Below are 20,216 nucleotides of genomic sequence, written 5' to 3' on the forward strand. Positions count from 1 at the left end.
AGATCAAGCTGATATTGATTAGGGAAGTATTTGCTAAGAGTTGGTTGGAAGTTAAAAGGAGAACAAGAGATGGAATTTCTTTGATATAATAATAATTAACTATCAAAACTGTTGAACACTCCAAGGTCCACAGAGATGGCACAAGAATTAAGATCTAGCTGACAATATTGGTAATGGGACAGGTTTATGGCAATGCAATGCAAAAAACAGCTGGCAATTGTGCCCTGCGCCGATAATGCAGCTCGTAACAACTATATATATGTATATATGCATATATGTATATATATTTATTAAAGTGCTGCAACTGGTGCCAGTCGTCGTCGCCCTTTAAGTCATGGTACCTGGAACTGGCAAAAGAACAGAACATAAATTGGCCAAGACAATGCACTTGGCTAGCTAGCTTGACTGTCGTCTGTTCTTGTGCATGCATCACCATTTACTCTGCTCTATGAAATGAACAAAAAACAAAAGATATAACTAAATGAATTGTTCAAATAAGACATCATTATAATCATCAGAAACAGCAGAGATCATAAGCATAAAAATAATTCAAAGCAGCTGCCGTGTCAATCATAATGGGCGCGCAATGAACAAACAATGCAGCAGGAGATAAATTAAGCATTTCAACAATTTATCTGATTAAATATATGCATGCTCACATTCACGACTAGAAATACATAATTCTCTTGCGAGTCAAGTGCCAAATTGAATGTTCGTTTAATATGTTGCATGCATAAGCGCTGACTAACGCATTTCATGACAGCCGTTGAAAAATGCATTTAAGTATTTGATTGTTTTTCGGTCTATGTCAATGAAATTATAAATGCAAAACGTTTTTGATTTTGTTTTTATTTTGTTTTGCATTCTGAAATCTAATTTTGTTCGTTTTTGTTCGTTTTATTTTTAATAATTTTCACATAGAACAAACATGCGCGGCTGAATGCAAAATGTTCATATTGACATTTAGTCAAGATCATCACATGTGACTCCGTGGCGCAACGGTAGCGCGTCTGACTCCAGATCAGAAGGTTGCGTGTTCAAATCACGTCGGGGTCAATTGTAATGAAAGTGCGTTCATTTTTTTTTTAAATTTTCAACTATTACTTTTAATATTATGTGTATTCTGTTAGTTAACAAATAAATAAGCCAAATACACATGAAGCGTTGTCCAATTATTAATACATTTTATAACAAAAAATAAAACACATGCTACTCATAACAGAAATATGTTTATTGCATTTTAAAATAATTATTAGGTTAATAAATATATACATTGTGTAACTTCTCTGCATATTATATTAATTATTATATACGTATGTATGTATGTATGTACATTTCGTCTTTACTTTGTGCAGCCAAACGACACTCTTAAGATTTGAGAGAGCGCATGCTCTTAACTCCAAAGAGACTCAGCTGTGGGCAACAAAAAACAGCTGTTCGCAATCAGCTGTTAATAGTGAACGCGAATAACAGAATCGTAATCAAACAGAAAAATTAAATGAATTATAGTAATTATAAATTATAAAATACACTCAAATAAATATTACAAAAAATGTCAAAATGTCGAAATTGCCAAAAGCTGCCCTTAGTTTAAAACAGGTAAGCGACAGCCACAACCATTGCGGGTTGACTTTTCAAGAAACAATTCTCTTCTCCGTCCAGTTCATGCTTCGCCAGGAGGTGCTGAAGCTGTACAGAGAAATTTGGAGGACAACACGCCTGGTGCCGGATCAGCATAGCCGACGAGAGCTCAGGGAATGGGCTCGTCATGACTTCAAAGCCAATCGCAATCAGAATGACGAGGTGGCCATCAAGATGCTGATGCAGAGTGCGAGACGCAGCTTGACGGAGCTTCAGACCAGTCTACAGTTAAGTGGCACGAACGTTAAGTGAGAAAAATGCTTGTATCTTTTATTTGAGCTTCACAAACTTGACTGCTGCAATCGAATTACAGCGACATTTAAACACAATAATAAATAAATAAAGCTTAAAGAGAAAGACCTTTGAGGTGCTACAGCAAAGTCTGTGTCTAAGTGTGAAGAAAAGCAGTCTAGCATTAAGGTAGATGTTAACACGGATGAGAGGGGAGCGGAACGAAGAGATTCACAGCAGTGGGCGCAGAAGACTCAGCCAGGCGACCTTCAACAAAGCCAGTCCAAAAAGCAGTGAGCCGACGCTGGTTATGATCAACGAGATAAGATCCCGTTTGGCATGCTCCTCGACACGTCCCACCAGGAAGCTGTGTATCACTGTGCTGGTAATGTGGGCGCCATCAAAACCAAAGCAGGGAATAGCATTTATTAAAGCTAGCCCAATGCTAAACACCACATTATATCTGAGCAGCAGTGAAAGGGCATCGGGCCAAGCGGAACTAATGTGTTTATAGCGGGGCACAAAAGCCGACACGCGCACCGAGCGCAGCACGTCACGAGGCTGGCCCACGTACATCACAGGCGGCAGTGGCTGTTGGTCCAGACTCTGCCTCTTAAACACCAAAATGCTCGTTGTATTGCGCAACATGGGGCGCAGACAGTATCCCTGGGCACAAGTGCCCGCTCTGCAATAGCCACTCGAGTCCTCCAGCGTGCGTCGCATGGGCAGGCAAACATGCTGCGGTATCTCGGCGGGCGCATCCACAGTGGCATCCTCTATGTACTCGAAGCAGCTGACATTGGGATTGCGCTCGTCACAGCACTGCAATCGACCCTCAGCATTGTGATGAGCTATGTCGATGCTCTCATCGTTTAGCCGTATGAAATCGGAGCTGATGCAATAGCCCAGGCGCTGCTGTTGCGCCTGCTGCAAACAGCTTAGCCAGCTGTCCTCATTGCTGATAGGGCAGGCATTCAGCTGAGTGATCACATTCTGCACCTGTAGGCCGCGATCGCCTCGCAGCGGCGACTTTGCGGTTAGCTCGGTGACAATCACATGTTCGTTGTACTGATAAAAGGGTGACATGATTATGCCCAGCGTCGTGATGAACAAATAGCAGACGCAAGCGAACACAAAATTATTCCAAATGCCGGCGCAAAGAATACGCAGCTTGCGAAACCAGCGCAAGCTATTCAAATGATCATGCGAGAGCTCCGTGTAAGCCAACGGCAGGCAGAAGTAGACCTACGAACATATACATTTTATTAAGATAATTTTGGAGTCTTCCCTATCTCACCTTAAAGCCGAAGCCCGTGACCGGCACATCCTCTAGCACGGCAGCAAGTGCATGTCCGATCTCATGGAGCAGTGTGCAGAGCACCAAGGTGGCTACATAATAGCCAATCTCTTGCAGCGGAAGATTAACTCCAGGCAATAAAATTTCCAGTTGCACAGTTGCTGTGGCCACTGTTGTTGCTCCTGCTGCTGTTGCTGTCGCTTCAGCAGCAGCTGCCGTTCCACCATCACTGCCATTGAATATGGTAATGATAAGCAGTATTATGCCAATGGGCAGCAGCAGAAAGGATAGCAGGACGCCTACATTAAAGCATTTGACTAGAAAACTCCTCGTGCAGCTATTGCCGGCAGCGGAGCCCCAGCGTATAAGCATACGATTGAATGTGCTGGCATTTGAGTGCCAGTGAAGGCTCATAAAGTTGACGTTCAGTCCTGTATTGCGTAGAAAGGCATCGTATGGATAGTGCATGCAACTCTGCAGGAAGTTTTTAATAATTAAATTGATTCGATATTTTTTATACCTCAAACTACACACCTTAAAAAAACGATCGAAAAAGTACAGTACGCCATATAAAACCGTAAGTACTGTAAAGAATATTATGGGATCCATTGTGCGCTTATTTGTTGTGTTTACTTTTGTGCTATACTTCAAACGACGCACATTGTTATTGTCATTAAATTTTGTTGTTGATTTTTTATGTTCTAACCGAGCAGTTTGCCGAACAGCTGATTGTGCAGCAACCGAGCTGCCAACTCGCTTTGTCTGCATAGATGGACAGCATTTAAACATGTAACCAAGAAATATATGAGGTTGGTCAACAGGACAGAATGTCACTGTAATTAGTTGCTTAAAAATATGATAGAAATGTATTTGCTTCTATTATATCTAAAAATATAAATGTGAATTAGTGAACAATCTGGACAACCTAATATTATACTGTTACCAACAGCAGAATTCGAGTGCCAATACCTTGACGTCACAATTTCTGCATACTGGGCAACCTTTTTCAATAAGCATCACATAAAGCGGAGTGTTGCCATACTTTAAATATATGTTCATATATTTATATATATAATACGTTTGTGCAAGCAACAAGCATTTTTTCCTCAAATTAACTTCCTGCATAATTCAACAAATTTCTTATATTGTCATAAAGTAAGCAATGCCAAAAGTGCGTCGCAGTCGTAAACCTCCACCAGATGGCTGGGAACTTATTGAACCAACATTGGAAGAGCTGGAGCAGAAAATGCGCGAAGCCGAAACAGAACCGCACGAAGGAAAACGCATTACGGAATCACTGTGGCCGATCTTCAAGATACATCATCAGAAGACGCGCTATATTTACGATCTGTACTATCGCCGCAAGGCTATTAGCCGCGAGCTGTACGACTACTGTCTGAAGGAGAAAATTGCCGATGCCAACTTGATAGCCAAGTGGAAAAAGTCGGGCTACGAAAACCTCTGCTGCTTGCGGTGCATACAAACGCGTGACACGAATTTCGGCACGAACTGCATTTGTCGCGTGCCCAAGTCCAAGCTGGAAGAAGGACGAATTGTGGAATGCGTCCACTGCGGATGCCGTGGCTGTTCCGGCTGAGACGGAAGTCAAAAAAGTCCAATCCATTTCATTTTTAAGAAATATAAATATTGTAAATACGAGAGTGGTTTTAAACATTTCCAAGCTTAACGTAAATAGAAAGGAAGCAGATATATAAACTATATTTATCTTTTATATTTATAATTTATATATATGTACACAGATATTTTCCTCTCGCTTGGAAACGTTTTGGACAGCGCTCGTACAATTGCAAGTTCAAGTCAATGTGAAGGCCAACTCTTAGAAACAGCTCCAAGGTTATTCTCGCAGCTATTTACTAAGCGAACAGTACAAGAAATTTTAAATAAATTAGTAAACTTTTTATAAGAATACAAATAACTTGTAGAAATGGAGCATATATTGAAACAAATTTAAGCTTTTGTTTGAGCAAATGCGAAATTAATTTACTTTTATTTTCGCGCTCTACTTCAACCTTGTTAGCGTTACGATTTCACTTGAATATAAATGTATATTATATGCACTCGACTGTTTAAGACTTAATAGATGAAACATAATTAAAATATAAGAATTACCTGAATTTGACGCGTTGTGTCCACTGAACTGAATAAACAAAACACATAAATATACTAAAATCTATGGCCTAGACTTATGTCTGTTTATAGTTTAAGTCTTATAAATTATATTTAAAGGAAAAATTGTCTTTCTTACTAATGCCAGGCATAGCCAATTTTTGTATAGCTGTACAAATATTATGCTTTAGGTTAAAGCTACCAAATTGCTGTTAAAAACATAGTACATAGATCATATTCTCGACTTTTATATTTGCATTCGTTGCTTAACATTACTACGTTTGTGGCAAAACAATATTCTTAGCGCTCATGATCGGAATTGTTTAAAATATTTTATGGGTTTTGCTGTAGTTAAAATCGATTTAGAGTGTTTTAATTGGCAGAAACGTATTAGGTATGCCGTGACAGACCCTAAAACGTCTATATGTTTTTTCTTAATCAGGATCAAAAGCCGACTCGCTCTAGTCATCTTGGAAACTATAAAAGCTAGAGATTTGTTGTACATAAAAGTATATCATGTCTCGCGCAGATTCAGTTTGTTTCAAGTAATCAATAACCTTTACTATTTTAATACTAAATCATAGATTAAATCATGGAATTAGAGGCTCCAAATTTAGCATTTATTTTCGATATAGTTTTAGTTTCTTCTATTATACTCGTAGCTATTATTGGCTGTTGGGGCAAATCGGGAAATACTAAATGTCAGAAATTATATTAAAGTGCTAGCAACTTAAAAATTATAATACAAACCCGCGCTGACAATGTAGATCAAAATGATAAAGCTGTAAAGCTGTATAGTTTCAGATCTAGAGTCTCCAAAAATTGGCAACTCGGAGACTTAAAATTTGGAATATAAATTTGTATGTACAATCCGCATATAAATGGATATGGATTATTTATGAACGACCTTAGGAAGCTTGTCTACAACTTCGGTATTAAAGCTAACACTCAATAACAAAAACTATTATTGAGTTACGCTTGATCTCCCCTACGTTATCAATAAAAAAATAACTAGCCTGGGGTAAACTCATTCTTTGGGTTTGTTGTAAAATATGCCGAGTTCACAAATTTTAAAATATTTAACTTTGTTTTTTGGAATCTTATGTATAGGAGTATGTATTTTTTGCGTATATTTAGAGCGAAACGCATTTAATGAAACAACGGAAGGCAAAATCAATATGATAAATTTTTACCTTACAATCGTAGATATTATTACATGTGTACTTCTGATAATCGGCGTGAAACTGGTAAGGCAAGTAGTATCGGGACCAAATAATGATTTGAAGCACAAATCCTCTTTGCAGCTGAACTATATTTTTATGATACCTTGGCTGGTGTGCTTGCCTCTGACTATTTTTAACTTTACCATACCGATGCGTTTAGTAATGGATACTTTTTGGAGTATTGTGGCATCCATGGTAATATGTATGTAAAATGTTTAATTAGATATATATACATTATGTAAATTGTCGAATTCTACTTCTAGCCATTGTCATATGGTTCTTAGTTTTGAGAATGTTTATAGATATGGTTAAACGGAAACACGCTTTATCACAAGAAATGTACGGGTCCTCCTTGCTGTCCTATCAGATTGCCACCGTGGCCTGACCTAAGCGGCCAAAAATGCAGAGCAAAACAAAATGGAAATATAATGCATCAACTCTATCGCACCAATGTCACACCAATATCTGGCTATTGTTGTCTCGCTCACCCATTGCACATTGCGACAAAACTCACCTTCACCACTGTGCCCACTGTGTTGAAGTTGAGTTCGGCTGCCTGCTTTGCTCTCGAATCGATTCAAAGGCATCGAAAGGACACACGGTCGAGCAGTATTACGCAGAGCAGTGAGACATGCACATCGAAGCCAAGAAATAAACACAAACCCCGCAAAGAATGATTTAAAGTATATAAGTAACAGATCAAAACTAACTAACTAACAATTAAAATTAAACAATTTTATATACTGTGCACTACGAATGATATTTGAATTTCAGGCAATAGGCTTATGAACGGCACTGTAAATCAATTACTGAGCGCATTCTGATCGGGCGATGTGCAACAAAAGAAATGTTTTTTTATCGATTTGTAGCAGAAATTTTTGTTCAGCAGAATATTTGTTGAACACACAAAGAGACACTGATAGGGTGTATGTGTGTACGGGCGTTAACTGTGTGTGTGTGCGTGTGTGTGTTTCGTGCAGCAGCGGAAACAGGAACAGCAACTGGCATTAGCGCACAACAAAATGACACGAATGCGCCTTACAAAAGTTAAATATATTTGAAAACCCTTTCAAAAGCGACACACAAGTTCCTGCAAAGCCTTACATAGAATACAAAATATCAAACGAACATTTATTATTGTACATACTGAACTCAGTGCCAAAGCATAAACGGAAACGCTTTCCACATTACGCATACGCCGTGTGCGCGCTAAACGTTATCATTCAACAAATTGGGCCAACTTTCGGAGTTGCCCGTGCCGTTGCTGCTGCTGCTGCTGCTGCAGCTGTGGTCCTTTGTGCTGTCTGCGTGTGGCCCCATCGAGCTAAACCAATGCATTTGAGTGCACAACAACAACGCCCCAAGCAACAACAACAACAACGCGAGCAACAAGAGATACACCAGAGAAGGCGCCTAGCATACCGCAAAGGACGACAATGTCATCCCTGCAGCGTGACTGGCATTTACAGGTGAACGAGCCCAACTCCAACTCCTTGATTAGCTCATTTTCCAAAGGTGTTTACATTCTAATTGCAATATGTGTGACAGCTGAGGTCAAGAAACGCGCTTCATTTGTAGAGGCTGCCGTGGGTTTTGGGCCAAGCGCAAATATATTGAGGTAGTTTGAGGTCGCTTGGCCCACGATTTGGTGAGCATGCGCCTTGCCCTCTCTATCGTTCACTCTCGCCAAGACCCACAACAAAGCGAATCACTCAAGTGCGCGTAAACAATGGAGTAGCTAATGCGAAATCCTGGGAGTGGGTCAAAGCCGGATCCAACACATGTTTGACAATGAAATTTGAGGGGCGGCCACAACTGTGAGCCAACAATGCAACTACAATGCTCCTTGCAAATAGCAAATAGTTCCAATAACAACTTTAACTTGATCCCTCTCTTGGGAGTGCAAAAGCATGCGAAGGACTGGCATGAGTCAAGACCAGTTAACGATTGTGAAGCATCAAATTGTATACAGATCTTGGCTAAAATCCCCTTGCATTGCCTTAAATCAGAGTCAACATCATGACCCACTTTTTGCTAAACTGGATATTCCCTTCTGCCTTTCTCTGGATGAGTTATATACTCAAAGCAGAAGTGAAAAATCTTTGCCTTTGCCTTTGCCTTATGCTCCGATATGTTTCATGTGTCTATAGCTTTGTATATCTTCTTCCTTTAAGCGTGCACTAGCTAAATTGATTGATATCCATTTTTTCATGTATTTATTGACTATTACTAATCAAACAATTAACAAGGCTTAGCCTGTTCTCTGACCATTTAATAAACCTCCAGGTCCTATCAGCGAGCTTCGGCCTTCGCCTTGCTACTCTAATTATGCTAAAACCATTTGAGAATTTTATAGTTCCAGCTTTTGGAACAATAGCAAAAGCAAGTCAAGCAAGTCAGCGTCTAGTATTTGCGTGTTAAGTCAATGGCAAATAACTGTAAACTGAGAGAGCTCTTGTATACAAACTGAGCATCCAAACACATTTTTTATTTATTTGTAAAAACCTTTTATGTGTTGATTTTAACATAAATCTTTTAGCCATGAGTTTTGGTGAATTGAGATTAAATTTGTATTATTTTAGCTATAATTATTATTTTGTTAACGATAATTTGTATTACATTTAACAGTCTTTCGGAGTAAATAATAGAACGAAACGAAAAGCAAATGATAACCATTATTTTCCATGGAAACTTATTACCTAAATCCTTTTCTTATTTGGCTATAATATATTTTATACGCATTTCAATACCTATCAATAGCAATTCTCTAGAAAGCATACAACTTGCAACAAGTTAAGCTCTAACAAATCTCTATCCACGCGCCTCCAATTGGCAGAGCAACCAACTGCGTTACCACCCAACCACCGAACCACCCAACAGCTCAACCGCCCAACCATCCGCCCGCCTAAGCCAAGCCAAAGTTTTTCATTTCATTAGATTGCGTCAGGGCCTTGAGTTGTTGCGAAATTGAAAACGAAACACAACATTGGCACTTGAACAGAACTTGAGCCCGCGGGCCACGGCCACACCCACGCCCACTTCTCCGCCCATCTGCTGTACGCTTCCTGGCAATTTAAGCCAAATTCCTGCTGACAGGCGACAGCCCACAGCTCAGTGCACAGTGAAAACAGTGGGGCTAAACCTTTGACATCTGGCAAGGTCAAAGGGCGTGGATGCTGCCACGCGTTGCCTGCCAAAGAACCGAATGACAAGGCTCGACTCATTAGCAAGCAGCTTTGCAATCGATTCCATGTTTTCCTAGTTGCAGCACATATTCTTTAACACCATCAACACGTGGCATGCAACTATTAGTGGTACGTTGTCGCCCATTGACATATGCCAATGCAATGAGTCACCTCATACCAGACACGCGCCTCGCCGTCGACTTTAATTAAAAGCAAAACAGAGCAAAAAATACATTTAACAGCTTCATTTGTGCGCGCTGTCGTATACGTAATGCGATTACGTATGCAACGCGTCGCACCCGAATAAACAACTGACTTCATTATAAGGCAGATACAGCTGCAGCTGCTTAGCTATGCAAATGATTGCTTAAAGAGTCTCCTCAATCTTTTAATAGGCATTGCGAATTTTAATTGCCGAAATTTTAGTTTATTCTGCGTGGGACTTGATAACAACAATTTCTGTATTATTGTAGTTCTATATAACTAACTTCCACATAAGTCATTTATTTATAATCTTAGGTTCAACAACATTTATAGATTAAAACCTGATCATTCTTAGTTTCTATTAACTATCTGCATTTAAAATACTGAGTTCATATTAAAAAATACAAATTCAGACATTGGACTCTTATATTTACAAAAATTAACACAAGTAAATGAATTATCTAAGCTAAAAAGTAGTTCGAGAACACTTTTAAGCTTATAAATCAATTAAAAAAGTTAAAAAAAAGTAATTTCACTCACTTGACCCCGACGTGATTTGAACACGCAACCTTCTGATCTGGAGTCAGACGCGCTACCGTTGCGCCACGGAGTCACATGTTATGATCCGGCGCTAAATATATATTTGTATCGACTGCGTGTCGGCCGTTAGAAATCTCATTTTATTGATTTATTGGCAAAAATACTTGCTACACTAACAATAGACGTAAATTATTTAAAAACACAAACAAATTAATGGAAGAATACAGAAAAATTAAAGAAAATATATACCTGACATAATTTTAAGAATTATCTTCAGCATGTTCTAAACTCAACCACAATCAACTGTCAAAACAAATAAATATATATAGATGTGTATATATATATATATTTAATCTGCAGGTAATAAAGCTTTAAAGCTTTGTTAGAAAATAATTGTTGGAGTACATGAAAAACCAGTTTATATCTGTCTGCACGCGCAAACAACGTCAAATTTATATATGTATATAAAATTTGACTATGTAAACTAAATATATTCACTTAAATATAAAAACCTTTTAAAATATAAAACACAAAGTTTAGTCAATTAATTATATATAAGAAATGTAGAATTAACTGGTTAAAGCTTTCAATAATACTAGAATTCTTTTTATAAGTTCTGCCTAAAAGATGTCTCTTTAAAATACACAAATTTCAAGTAACATTTTCTAGGTATATGCAACAGTCTACATTTGAGAGCACATATTTTATGGACTCATTCAGCGACTAATTAAATGTCGCCTTTAATCTTTGTCATTTTCTGTGCTTTAGTCGATTATGGAGTAGAATTTGTTGGGGTTATTTCTTATCAGATGTCTGCCAGGGACTCCCACAACTTCCCACTGTCATGCACTTGACCCTGAAAAGCTTGCAACTAGCAATTGGAAAATGGGGAAAATGTGGGGAAAACCTGAAAGCAAATGGGGAAATGGAAAATGGCTAGACGTCATGCCAGCTCATACAGCATGCAGATGACGATATTTAGGGGCGTGTGGGCGGAGCGACTAGTGACTAACAACAACACGGGGGGCATCGATTTAACAAAAAACTAACTTTCGAGCAACAACAAGAAAACACAGCAAATATTTGTAGTTGCGGATAATTACAATAAAATATGTATGAAAAGACGTTGCCAAAGGCAATGAAGACCGTACAGAAGCAGGTGCGTGTGTGTGTTTAGCTGTCGGGTTTGTTTGCCAAAGGATTAAGCCAATTAAGGGATAATTTATGGCGTGCATTTAAATGCTGACTCATGCTACATTTAATAGCAAATAAAGAAATTCTTACTCGTTAAATTAGTAATTGAATTACATCAATTTAGCTCACTGAGTAATGAGGTAATTTACTTTAGTCGTTCAAGTATTATATCTGTTAAGATCTGGAAGAAATCATTTTTATTTTATGATATTTTCAGTTGTCAAAATTCATGTTAGTAAAAGCCAAGGAAGGCAAGGGAAGAGAACTTCAGTGATTTAGTTAGTATGTGGGCATCTAGATATGTTGTTCATATAGTTGATGTGGAAAGCAATGTGACCAAAGAAGAGTAGTAGAAAAAGTTAGTGCAATAAATAGAAAGCTTTAGGACTTTACATTGTTTCCGATTTTATATTTTGGCACTGCATTGGAGCCATTATTTATGGAATAGGATTTCAACTGGTTGCCTCGGTATTGCTTTCGGTTCAATATGAGTCGTGTAATTTTGAAATTTTTATTTTGGCCATTAGCTCTGCCCAGTTGGCCAGCTTGTTAGCGTAAACTGCCGACTTGACGTGGCCCCAGACCAATCATCGTGAGCTGACTTAGTAGCAAATTTCTAGTCAAATCTCATAGAAAATATTTCAGCAGTTAGATGATATTGGAAACTTGGAAGCTGCTGAGATAAAGCTAAAGATAAAGATAGTATCCCTCTTGGCTGACCAATATATAACTGAACTAAAATTAATTTACTTGTAAGCTAGACATTTCGAGATCATGTTTAAAATCACAAATAAAATGGATGTGCCATGACCCAATCTAGGAGAGATCAAAAGTCATCGAAATGAAAATGCTCACATGCCGATTTAAGCACTGAAACACAAGCAAGTTTTGGCAATTACTCATCTACCCCATTTTTTTTTTAAATTTTAATTTTCTTAATTGCTGTTTTTATTTGCAATCTGTCTTGTACTAGACAATAAACAAATTTGTTAACAATATATTACGTAACCGGATGGTTTGGGCTCCAATGAGATCAATCCATATATTTACCTATTTTTATCTTTTTTTATTTACCAAATTTATCTATTTCGAAGGTTCATGTCTAGGACATGAAATGTTTTGAGTCGCCTGTGGTTGCTTAAGTCATCCAGTAGTCTTAGTGGTTATGTACCCCAATCGAAAAGGTTATATATATTATTTTTTTGTGTATCTGGAGAATGAAATTATCTCAAATTATTTAATTTTCGAAAGAGGAACGGACAGTAAGAGATACAAATTTCAGAAAAATATGGATATTTTAAATAGTTTATCTGGAGTGATGATTAGATTATGTTACCCAAAATAAGAATGTTGCTGTCGTATGCCGACTGCATGATATTCACACACGACTCAAATTAAAATTAAGTGTATTTAAAAGTAATTATTTTCCGATTTCCGAGTTCCTAGTACCATGCATAGAGACAGTTGATTTCTGTTTTCTTTTTCACCTTCTGTAGTCGTAATTTAATTTTGATTAATCTCAAGAAGATGTCTATTCTAACTGTCAACTGTTAAAGATCTCGCTACAAAACTGTAAAGAACATAGCTTTTTATTGCGATTTACCTTAATATAATTCAATCTGTATTGAGTTCTAAAAACAGTGGAAGATAATCTGCCCCTATTTATTACGTGCCCTTCTAGAAACTTAATTATTAGTTTTTTTGTTATACCAGAAAAAGTATTTACAGACTAGCTACGCCCTAGGTGGGAAAAACCGAAAAAATCTTAACAGTTTACAAACTCAGGACTGCAAAGCATTTAGCTCGCTGTAGGCCTAAGCTGAGTTTTGTAGATGCAGATGATAATCATAAAAAATAATTTGAAACATAGTTGATAAGGTCAAGGGCCACAGGCTCAACTATTTTTGCTTGAGGAAAAGTCACATTTGATTGGCTGTTGATTTGGCAAGAAATTTTATTGAGCTCACAATAAATAAGTCGCTCGTAGCTTGATTCGCAAGTCTTGGCTATCAAATAAAGAAAACTATTTATAGAGTTATGACAAAGCCATAGCCTGAAAAGATTAACTAAATGAAAAGCCAATGCCTGACAAGCATTCGAGAACCATTCGGCGATATCGTATGCCTGCCTGTTCCTCGGCTGCGGTTTGCGTGTCATTGGGATATTAATTTAAAATGAAGCAGAGTTAAGGATCTAAGTTAAGTTGTTGATTGTTTAATTTTCCAGCTGCTTCGCAAAATTGATTTGATTTCTGTGTCTGTATTGTAGGGTTCACGGGGATCGGTTTACTGCGCGAGTGAACCGGACCCAGCTGGTAGAGTCCAGTACGAGTCGGGAGGGCTCGTTCTCAACGACACGGCGGGGCCAGCCGGCAATGCTGGTTGCAGTGTTGCCGGCCAGCCCGCAAGCGGCTCACTGTTCTCGATTGTGTCCGCACCACCTGCACCGCTGCCCACTATGGCCCTGGCCCAGCTGGATGTCAAGCAAATGGAGGCGCTGTGCGTGCCTTCACCCTCGCCGTGCGCCTCGCCAGCGCTGCGACCCGCCACGCTCAGCTTGGATGCGCCCTGTTGCCCGCGCACGCTGCACGCCAGCCTGCTGGAGCATCAGATCTCAGAGCTGGAGGAGGATGACAATGAGAACCTGTTGACCGTGTCCAGCATAACGGCTCGCCCGTTGATAGCCAAATCGCATGAATTGCGCAGCAGTCACAAGCAGCAATTGTCGTCGGGCACGGCTCGCAGTAAATGTCTGAAGCGCGCCAAGGAGCTGGAGCGCGCGCCAGTCCGTCGCAGTAAGCAGCTGGCCAAGGATCGCGACTCATCCACCAGCACGACGGAGAGCGGCGGCGGCTGTGCTGCAGAGCCACCCGATGGCGGCTACGGCTGGTTCATTGTCTTTGGCGCCTTCTCTGTGCAGTTCTGGGTGGCCGGGCTGGTCAAATCCTATGGCGTGCTCTACGTAGAGATTATGGAAACATTTCCCAGCTCCACGGCCACAGTGGCCTCCTGGATACCAGCCATACTCTCTGCGCTCTGCCTGGTCCTCGCGCCACTCTCAAGCGCTCTCTGCCAGCGCTTCTCCTGCCGTTCGGTTGTCTTTGTGGGCGGCATCTTTTGTTCACTCGGCATGGTGCTCAGCTACTTTGCCACCAGTCTGCTGCACCTGCTCCTCACCTTTGGCATTCTTACAGGTGAGCGGTTAGCATCATAAACCAATTTGCTTTTTGTTTACCTTTTGAAGTCTTGAGTTGAAAAATTACTTAGACTTACTTAATTCAGTAGAAACTACTTGACTTGTTGCCAAACAGGATTGATTACTTGGTAATCAAATGAAGAAAATGATTCATACATACCTTAAAATACCTTAAATACCTTAGACTCATTTCATTTAACAACTAGTTTTTAAATACTTTTAGCAGAATTAGTATAATTATTATAAAATGTTCGTATAATTACTTTGGGAATGCTTTTAAGTAGACCCAATTACTTAAGTAATTAAACTTGATAGACACACTTTTTAAGTAATCTAACTTGAGAGAAGAAAATGCTTAAAATATTAAACTAGATACATGAAAGCAATAGATAGACGCAATTACTTAAGAAATGAAAGTAAATATATTTATTTTCTTTAGTAATTAATCTAGATGGATCGAATTACTTAAGTAATTAAATTTTTGAGCTGCAATTACTTAAGAAATCAAACTAGATAGATGCAATTACTTGAGTAGTTAAAGTAAATAGATTAAATTACTTAAGTAATTAAAGTAGATATATCGAATTACTTAAGTAATTAAACTAGATAGTTCCAACTACTTTAGAAATTATATTAGATAGATGAAATTACTGAAGTAATTAAACTTGATATATACAGTTTCTTAAGTAATTAAACTTGAACGATGCAATTACTTGAGAAATTAAATTAGATAGATCGAATTACTTAAGTAATTAAACTTGTGAGATTAAATTACTGAAGAAATTAAACTAGTTAGACGCAATTAATTAAGTAATTATACTAGATAGATTCAATTACTTAAGTAATTAAACTAGATATATGTAATTACTTTATAAATCAAACTAGTTAGATGCTATGAATTAAGTAATTATACTAGATAGATGCAATTACCTTAGAAATTTAAGTAAATAGATTCAATTACCTAAGTAATTAAAATAGATAGATCGAATTACTTAAGTAATTAAACTTGAACCATGCAATTACTTGAGAAATTAAATTAGATAGATAGAATTAAGTAAGTAATTAAACTTGTGAGATGTAATTACTGAAGAAATCAAACTAGTTAGACGCAATTTAGTAAGTAATTGTACTAGATATATGCAATTACTTAAGAAACTAATGGAAATGTATTTAAATACTTAAAAAATTAAGCTCGATAGATTCAATTACCGAAGTAATCGAACTAGTTAGACGTAATGACTTAAGTAATTATACTAGATAGATGCAATTATTTAAGAAATTAAAGTACATTTATTCAATTACTTAAGTAATTAAACTAGATAGATCGAATTAGTTAAGTAATTAAACTTGAGAGATGTAATTACTGAGGCAATCAAACCAGATAGATGTAATTACTTCATAAATCAAACTAGTTAGATGCTATGAATTGAGTAATTATACTAGATAGATGCAATTACTTAAGTTGTTACGCTTGTTGTAATTACTTACGAAATGAAAGTGAATATATTCAATTACTTAAACGATTAAACTGTATAGATCCAATTACTTAAGTAATTAAATTAGATAGATACAATTACTTCAGTAATTAAACTTGATTAATGCAATTACATAAGAAATTAAATGAGATAGGTCCAATTACTTAAGTAAGTAAATTACGTATATCCAGTTTCTTGAATAATTAAACTAGAATTAAATTAAATATAAATAATTAGATATTTCAATTAAAATAATTCTTATATTAGCTTGCAAATACTTATGTAATTAACATATTTCTTTTGTGTTTCCAAGTAGTTAAAATAAAATAGTAAAACAATTACCGTAGTAACTCTGATATTATCAAGAACTGAAGCCACTGTTATATCTTTTAGGAATTGGTGGCGGTCTCTCGACGACGCCAGGCATTGTGATTGTCTCGCAGTACTTTGACAAGCATCGCGCCCTGGCAAATGGGATCTGCGTGTCGGGAACGGCGGCCGGCAGCTTTGTGCTGCCCATATTGATTAAGCATCTGGCGGAGAGCTGTGGTTTCCATGGCACGATACTCATACTTGGCGGCTGCATGCTGCACGTGTGTGTGTCGGCCACTCTATACCGACCGCTAAGCGACTATGCCGAGCAGGCGCAGGCGCAGGATGCGGCTAGCAAGCCCCTCAGTGATGACATCAATCCCAGCACCACGGGCATGCTGACGACATCCACGTACTTGGGCACCTGCGAGGTGGGTGCCAATGAGCTGAACGACAAATTCATAGAGCACTTGTTTCTGGAGGAATGTAAGAATCACCTGAACTACTATGCCAGCAAGCAGCCAGGTGAGTTGCACCGCAGAAGACTTAGGAATTCATAGTCTAATAGTCTATTGTTCGGCAGCTCAAGACAAGTCGGCGCAGGAGAGCGACGATGAGGTAAAGGACATCATTGGCGAAACCACCTTTATAAAGCCCATGAAAAAGGTGCGCAGCTCCGGTCTGCTGCACTCTGTGGAGGATCTGAGCACAGACTCCACTTGGGTCTATCGCAAACACTCAGGTACCGACTCGAATCGCGGCAGTCGTCGACGTCGCAATGTCTTTGCCAACGACGAGACCATCAGCAAGATCCATGCCCATCTCGAGAAGCCGCTCTCCCCACCGAGCGTGGTCAGCCGCGGTCTCAGCAAAAGCATGGAAATACCCACGCCCGTCAGCAATCTCAGCGAGCTGAAGCAACAGCCATCCGATGGCAGCATTCTTGACTCTCAGATCTTAGAGTCCACGGCCGTCTTTGACGACGACGACGATGACAATGATGCTGCCGACGAGGATGACGATGATGAACGTCAGTTGAAGCCCAGCTGTTGCGCACGCATCGAGATGTATCTGGACCTCAGTCTGCTGCAGGAGCCCCGATTCATCCTGATGTGCCTGTCCGTCACGCTCATGTCTGTCGGCTGTCCCTATATGCTCTACTATCTACCCGCGCATGTCATATCCATCGGTGGGTTTACTATTGATGAATCACTCTACTTAGTTGTCAACTTCATTTTACTCTAATCTTTGCTATATAGTTATAGAATCAATAAGAAATCAGTTCTGGTCAGGGTATCTTCAGGTCGGTCTCGCTTACTTATTGAATTAGGACGCAGAAATGAGGAGATATAAATATCATAATCGATCGTCTGTCTATAGCTTAATCTAACCATATCTATAACTGAGTTTCAAATTGGCAAATTAATAAATATAATAAATATCTAAACATGCTCTACAGAGTATATTGAGAGACTTATTCAGTATATCCTTCATTTAAATGCATAGTCCTTGAGATATATAATTCTCTAGAGTTAATAAAAGTAAGTTTGGATTAGTTTTCTCTTAGATTAGACTCAGATGTAACATATGAACTCATTTTAAACTGCCTTCGATTCTCGATTTTAATTCAAGCTATTCAGATTCCTTTTTGGTTTATAGAGCCATCTGAGTTATAAAATGAATATGCATTGTATAGAGGCTAAAGGCTGTAATTCTTTCTTTAGGTTACAATAAAAGCGAAGCGGGGTATTTGGTGGCCATCAGCGCTGTGCTGGATCTGTGTGGACGACTGGGTCTGGGCTGGCTATCGGATCTGCAGCTTTTTGATCGCAAGAAGACCTATACACTATGGTAAGTAGAAGCTCTGGAGCTCCGTAAAATTTAATGAACATCTTTTAATCTTTCCCAGCATCTTGGGAGCTGGCCTGGCAGTGCTGACAATACCCTTTGCCAAGACCCTAGTACTGGTGGGTCTATCAGCTGCCGTATACGGCCTCTGTCTCGGCAGCTGGTACGTGCTGATGCCCGTGCTGCTGGCGGATGTGTTTGGCACGGATCGCATAAGCTCCAGCTATGGATTGGTGCGCATGTTCCAGAGCATAGGGGCCATATCGGTGCCGCCGTTGGCGGGCTTGCTGCGGGATCTGTCCGGGGACTACGAGATCTGTTTCTATTGCATGGGCTCATGCATGGCCTTGGGCTGTACGCCCCTGGTGGTGTGGACCATACTGGAGGCACGCAACCATCGGCTGTTCGTGCAGCACGAAGAGGACGAGTGCGAGGAGGCCTAGGGCACACACTTGGTTCAGTTTGTTGCTTAGCAAAGTTATAAACAAATACTTGTTTGTTGTTCGTGTTTTTAGTAGCGGTTACAGTTACACCTAAGCATGTTTTCCATACCAGTACAAATACAAAGAGACACAGAAAACGTTAACAACCTGAGTTCAAATGCCTCACCGATATCGTTGATACTCTTACTGATACTCTAACACAAGAAACCCAAAGCCACATTTACTTTACTCAGCTCTCATACACTTTAAACACATTAAGGGAAACACTTAAATGCAATCCTAGGTTCGTCACGTCTGCATATAGTGCTTACTTATGGTATATCATCTGCCTGTTTATCCTATCAAATATTTGCAACAATTGTGTATTTAATAATGTTATCCCAAAGCATGAAAAGCACCGAAAGTTGCGCAAAGAACTGAGTTAAAAAGACATGAACACCAAAAATAAGAAAAACAAATAAAACCTATGGGTGTATATATAAATCGATATATATATATACATATATATATATATTAATATTCGATAAATGCATTGTGTGTATTTTAATGCCCGAAATACAAGACATATAACTATACTTAGCTGTAGGTTTACACGATGAACAACGTCAACGTCAACGTCAACGTCATCAAACTGTTTCCAGTTGGTACACCTTCGTTTTTTATTTATTTGTTGTCGTGAAATTGAGAAGCGCATAGAGAGGCTATTCATGATAAATGTTTAACTGTACCAATGCTTCGAGCATCTCAATCTTGGGGCATCCTACAGCATTACATTAATGTAGTTGTAAAATAGTTGTTGTGAGAAATTTACGCAAACCCAAGAAACTTTAAAAAAAAATAAATAAATTATAAAATTGAATGTTTGAAATGTTTTTTTTATTTTTGTTATTAATATTATTATGTGGAGGCTCAAATGCGGGGTAAATAATTTCGTAACATTATCGATAAACATTCGAAATTTGTAATTTATAATTCGACTCTATTGCAACAATTATCAGAGGAAAAATTCCCGGAAAGTCCATGGCGTGCAAACACTACCTCAATAAAATAACTGCATAATCGAATTATATATCAAAATAATTACTACATATACATTTTGATACCCTGAACCCATTAAATATGGAAAATCAGGGTATAATTGCTTTGTTAAAGTACATGTAGCAGACAGTATTTATAAACTTGATCAGGATGACGAACCAAGTCGAATTAGCACTATAAGAATCTATAAGAGCTAGAAATTTGTTGTAGTTCCGTCTATAGCCCGCGCTATATCAAGTTTGTTTTTAATAATAGATAACTTT

The 20,216-nt window shown here is 38.5% G+C and overlaps 4 protein-coding genes and 2 non-coding genes across 6 annotated transcripts; 4 read left to right on the forward strand and 2 right to left on the reverse strand.

Annotated features, from left to right (window-relative positions):
• Nucleotides 1-984: 984 nt before the first annotated feature.
• Trnaw-cca lies at nucleotides 985-1,056 on the forward strand. The gene has a single exon. It is a non-coding gene; the product is annotated as a tRNA-Trp (tRNA).
• A 372-nt stretch (nucleotides 1,057-1,428) lies between these two features.
• Nucleotides 1,429-2,036, forward strand: LOC111592197 (LYR motif-containing protein 2). Its single transcript, XM_023304265.2, has 3 exons — nucleotides 1,429-1,599; nucleotides 1,663-1,889; nucleotides 1,955-2,036. The coding sequence occupies exons 1-3, from the start codon at nucleotides 1,561-1,563 to the stop codon at nucleotides 1,962-1,964; spliced, it is 276 nt and encodes a 91-aa protein (XP_023160033.1). The 5' UTR covers nucleotides 1,429-1,560; the 3' UTR covers nucleotides 1,965-2,036.
• A 53-nt stretch (nucleotides 2,037-2,089) lies between these two features.
• Nucleotides 2,090-4,124, reverse strand: LOC111592195 (membrane-bound transcription factor site-2 protease). The gene is made up of 3 exons (XM_023304262.2): nucleotides 3,704-4,124; nucleotides 3,170-3,643; nucleotides 2,090-3,117 (listed from the first exon to the last, which is right to left on the reverse strand). The coding sequence occupies exons 1-3, from the start codon at nucleotides 3,956-3,958 to the stop codon at nucleotides 2,104-2,106; spliced, it is 1,743 nt and encodes a 580-aa protein (XP_023160030.2). The 5' UTR covers nucleotides 3,959-4,124; the 3' UTR covers nucleotides 2,090-2,103.
• On the forward strand, nucleotides 3,742-5,221 carry LOC111592196 (protein BUD31 homolog). The gene is made up of 2 exons (XM_023304263.2): nucleotides 3,742-3,978; nucleotides 4,119-5,221. Exon 2 carries the CDS (start codon nucleotides 4,332-4,334, stop codon nucleotides 4,764-4,766), a length of 435 nt encoding a protein of 144 aa, XP_023160031.1. The 5' UTR covers nucleotides 3,742-3,978; nucleotides 4,119-4,331; the 3' UTR covers nucleotides 4,767-5,221.
• A 1,158-nt stretch (nucleotides 5,222-6,379) lies between these two features.
• Nucleotides 6,380-19,364, forward strand: LOC111592222. The gene is made up of 8 exons (XM_023304298.2): nucleotides 6,380-6,543; nucleotides 6,601-6,721; nucleotides 6,783-7,988; nucleotides 13,911-14,835; nucleotides 16,706-17,149; nucleotides 17,208-17,813; nucleotides 18,349-18,475; nucleotides 18,534-19,364. Exons 3-8 carry the CDS (start codon nucleotides 7,956-7,958, stop codon nucleotides 18,913-18,915), a joined length of 2,517 nt encoding a protein of 838 aa, XP_023160066.2. The 5' UTR covers nucleotides 6,380-6,543; nucleotides 6,601-6,721; nucleotides 6,783-7,955; the 3' UTR covers nucleotides 18,916-19,364.
• Trnaw-cca lies at nucleotides 10,450-10,521 on the reverse strand. The gene has a single exon. It is a non-coding gene; the product is annotated as a tRNA-Trp (tRNA).
• Nucleotides 19,365-20,216: the final 852 nt, after the last annotated feature.

The sequence above is a fragment of the Drosophila hydei genome, unplaced genomic scaffold (genome assembly GCF_003285905.1).
Source record: "Drosophila hydei strain 15085-1641.00,03,60 unplaced genomic scaffold, DhydRS2 tig00000060-arrow-pilon, whole genome shotgun sequence".
Lineage (NCBI taxonomy): Eukaryota > Metazoa > Arthropoda > Insecta > Diptera > Drosophilidae > Drosophila > Drosophila hydei.

Coding starts and splice junctions, on each gene's coding strand:
- LOC111592222 (XM_023304298.2), top strand. CDS start 7,956: ATGTCATCCCTGCAGCGTGACTGGCATTTACAG. Junction 14,836..16,705: donor CACCTTTGGCATTCTTACAG/GTGAGCGGTTAG, acceptor TATATCTTTTAG/GAATTGGTGGCGGTCTCTCG. Junction 17,150..17,207: donor CTATGCCAGCAAGCAGCCAG/GTGAGTTGCACC, acceptor ATTGTTCGGCAG/CTCAAGACAAGTCGGCGCAG.
- LOC111592197 (XM_023304265.2), top strand. CDS start 1,561: ATGTCGAAATTGCCAAAAGCTGCCCTTAGTTTAAAACAG. Junction 1,600..1,662: donor CTGCCCTTAGTTTAAAACAG/GTAAGCGACAGC, acceptor TTCTCCGTCCAG/TTCATGCTTCGCCAGGAGGT.
- LOC111592195 (XM_023304262.2), bottom strand. CDS start 3,958: ATGTTTAAATGCTGTCCATCTATGCAGACAAAGCGAGTTGGCAGCTCG. Junction 3,644..3,703: donor TTTTCGATCGTTTTTTTAAG/GTGTGTAGTTTG, acceptor AACTTCCTGCAG/AGTTGCATGCACTATCCATA. Junction 3,118..3,169: donor TCACGGGCTTCGGCTTTAAG/GTGAGATAGGGA, acceptor ATATGTTCGTAG/GTCTACTTCTGCCTGCCGTT.
- LOC111592196 (XM_023304263.2), top strand. CDS start 4,332: ATGCCAAAAGTGCGTCGCAGTCGTAAACCTCCACCAGATGGCTGGGAA.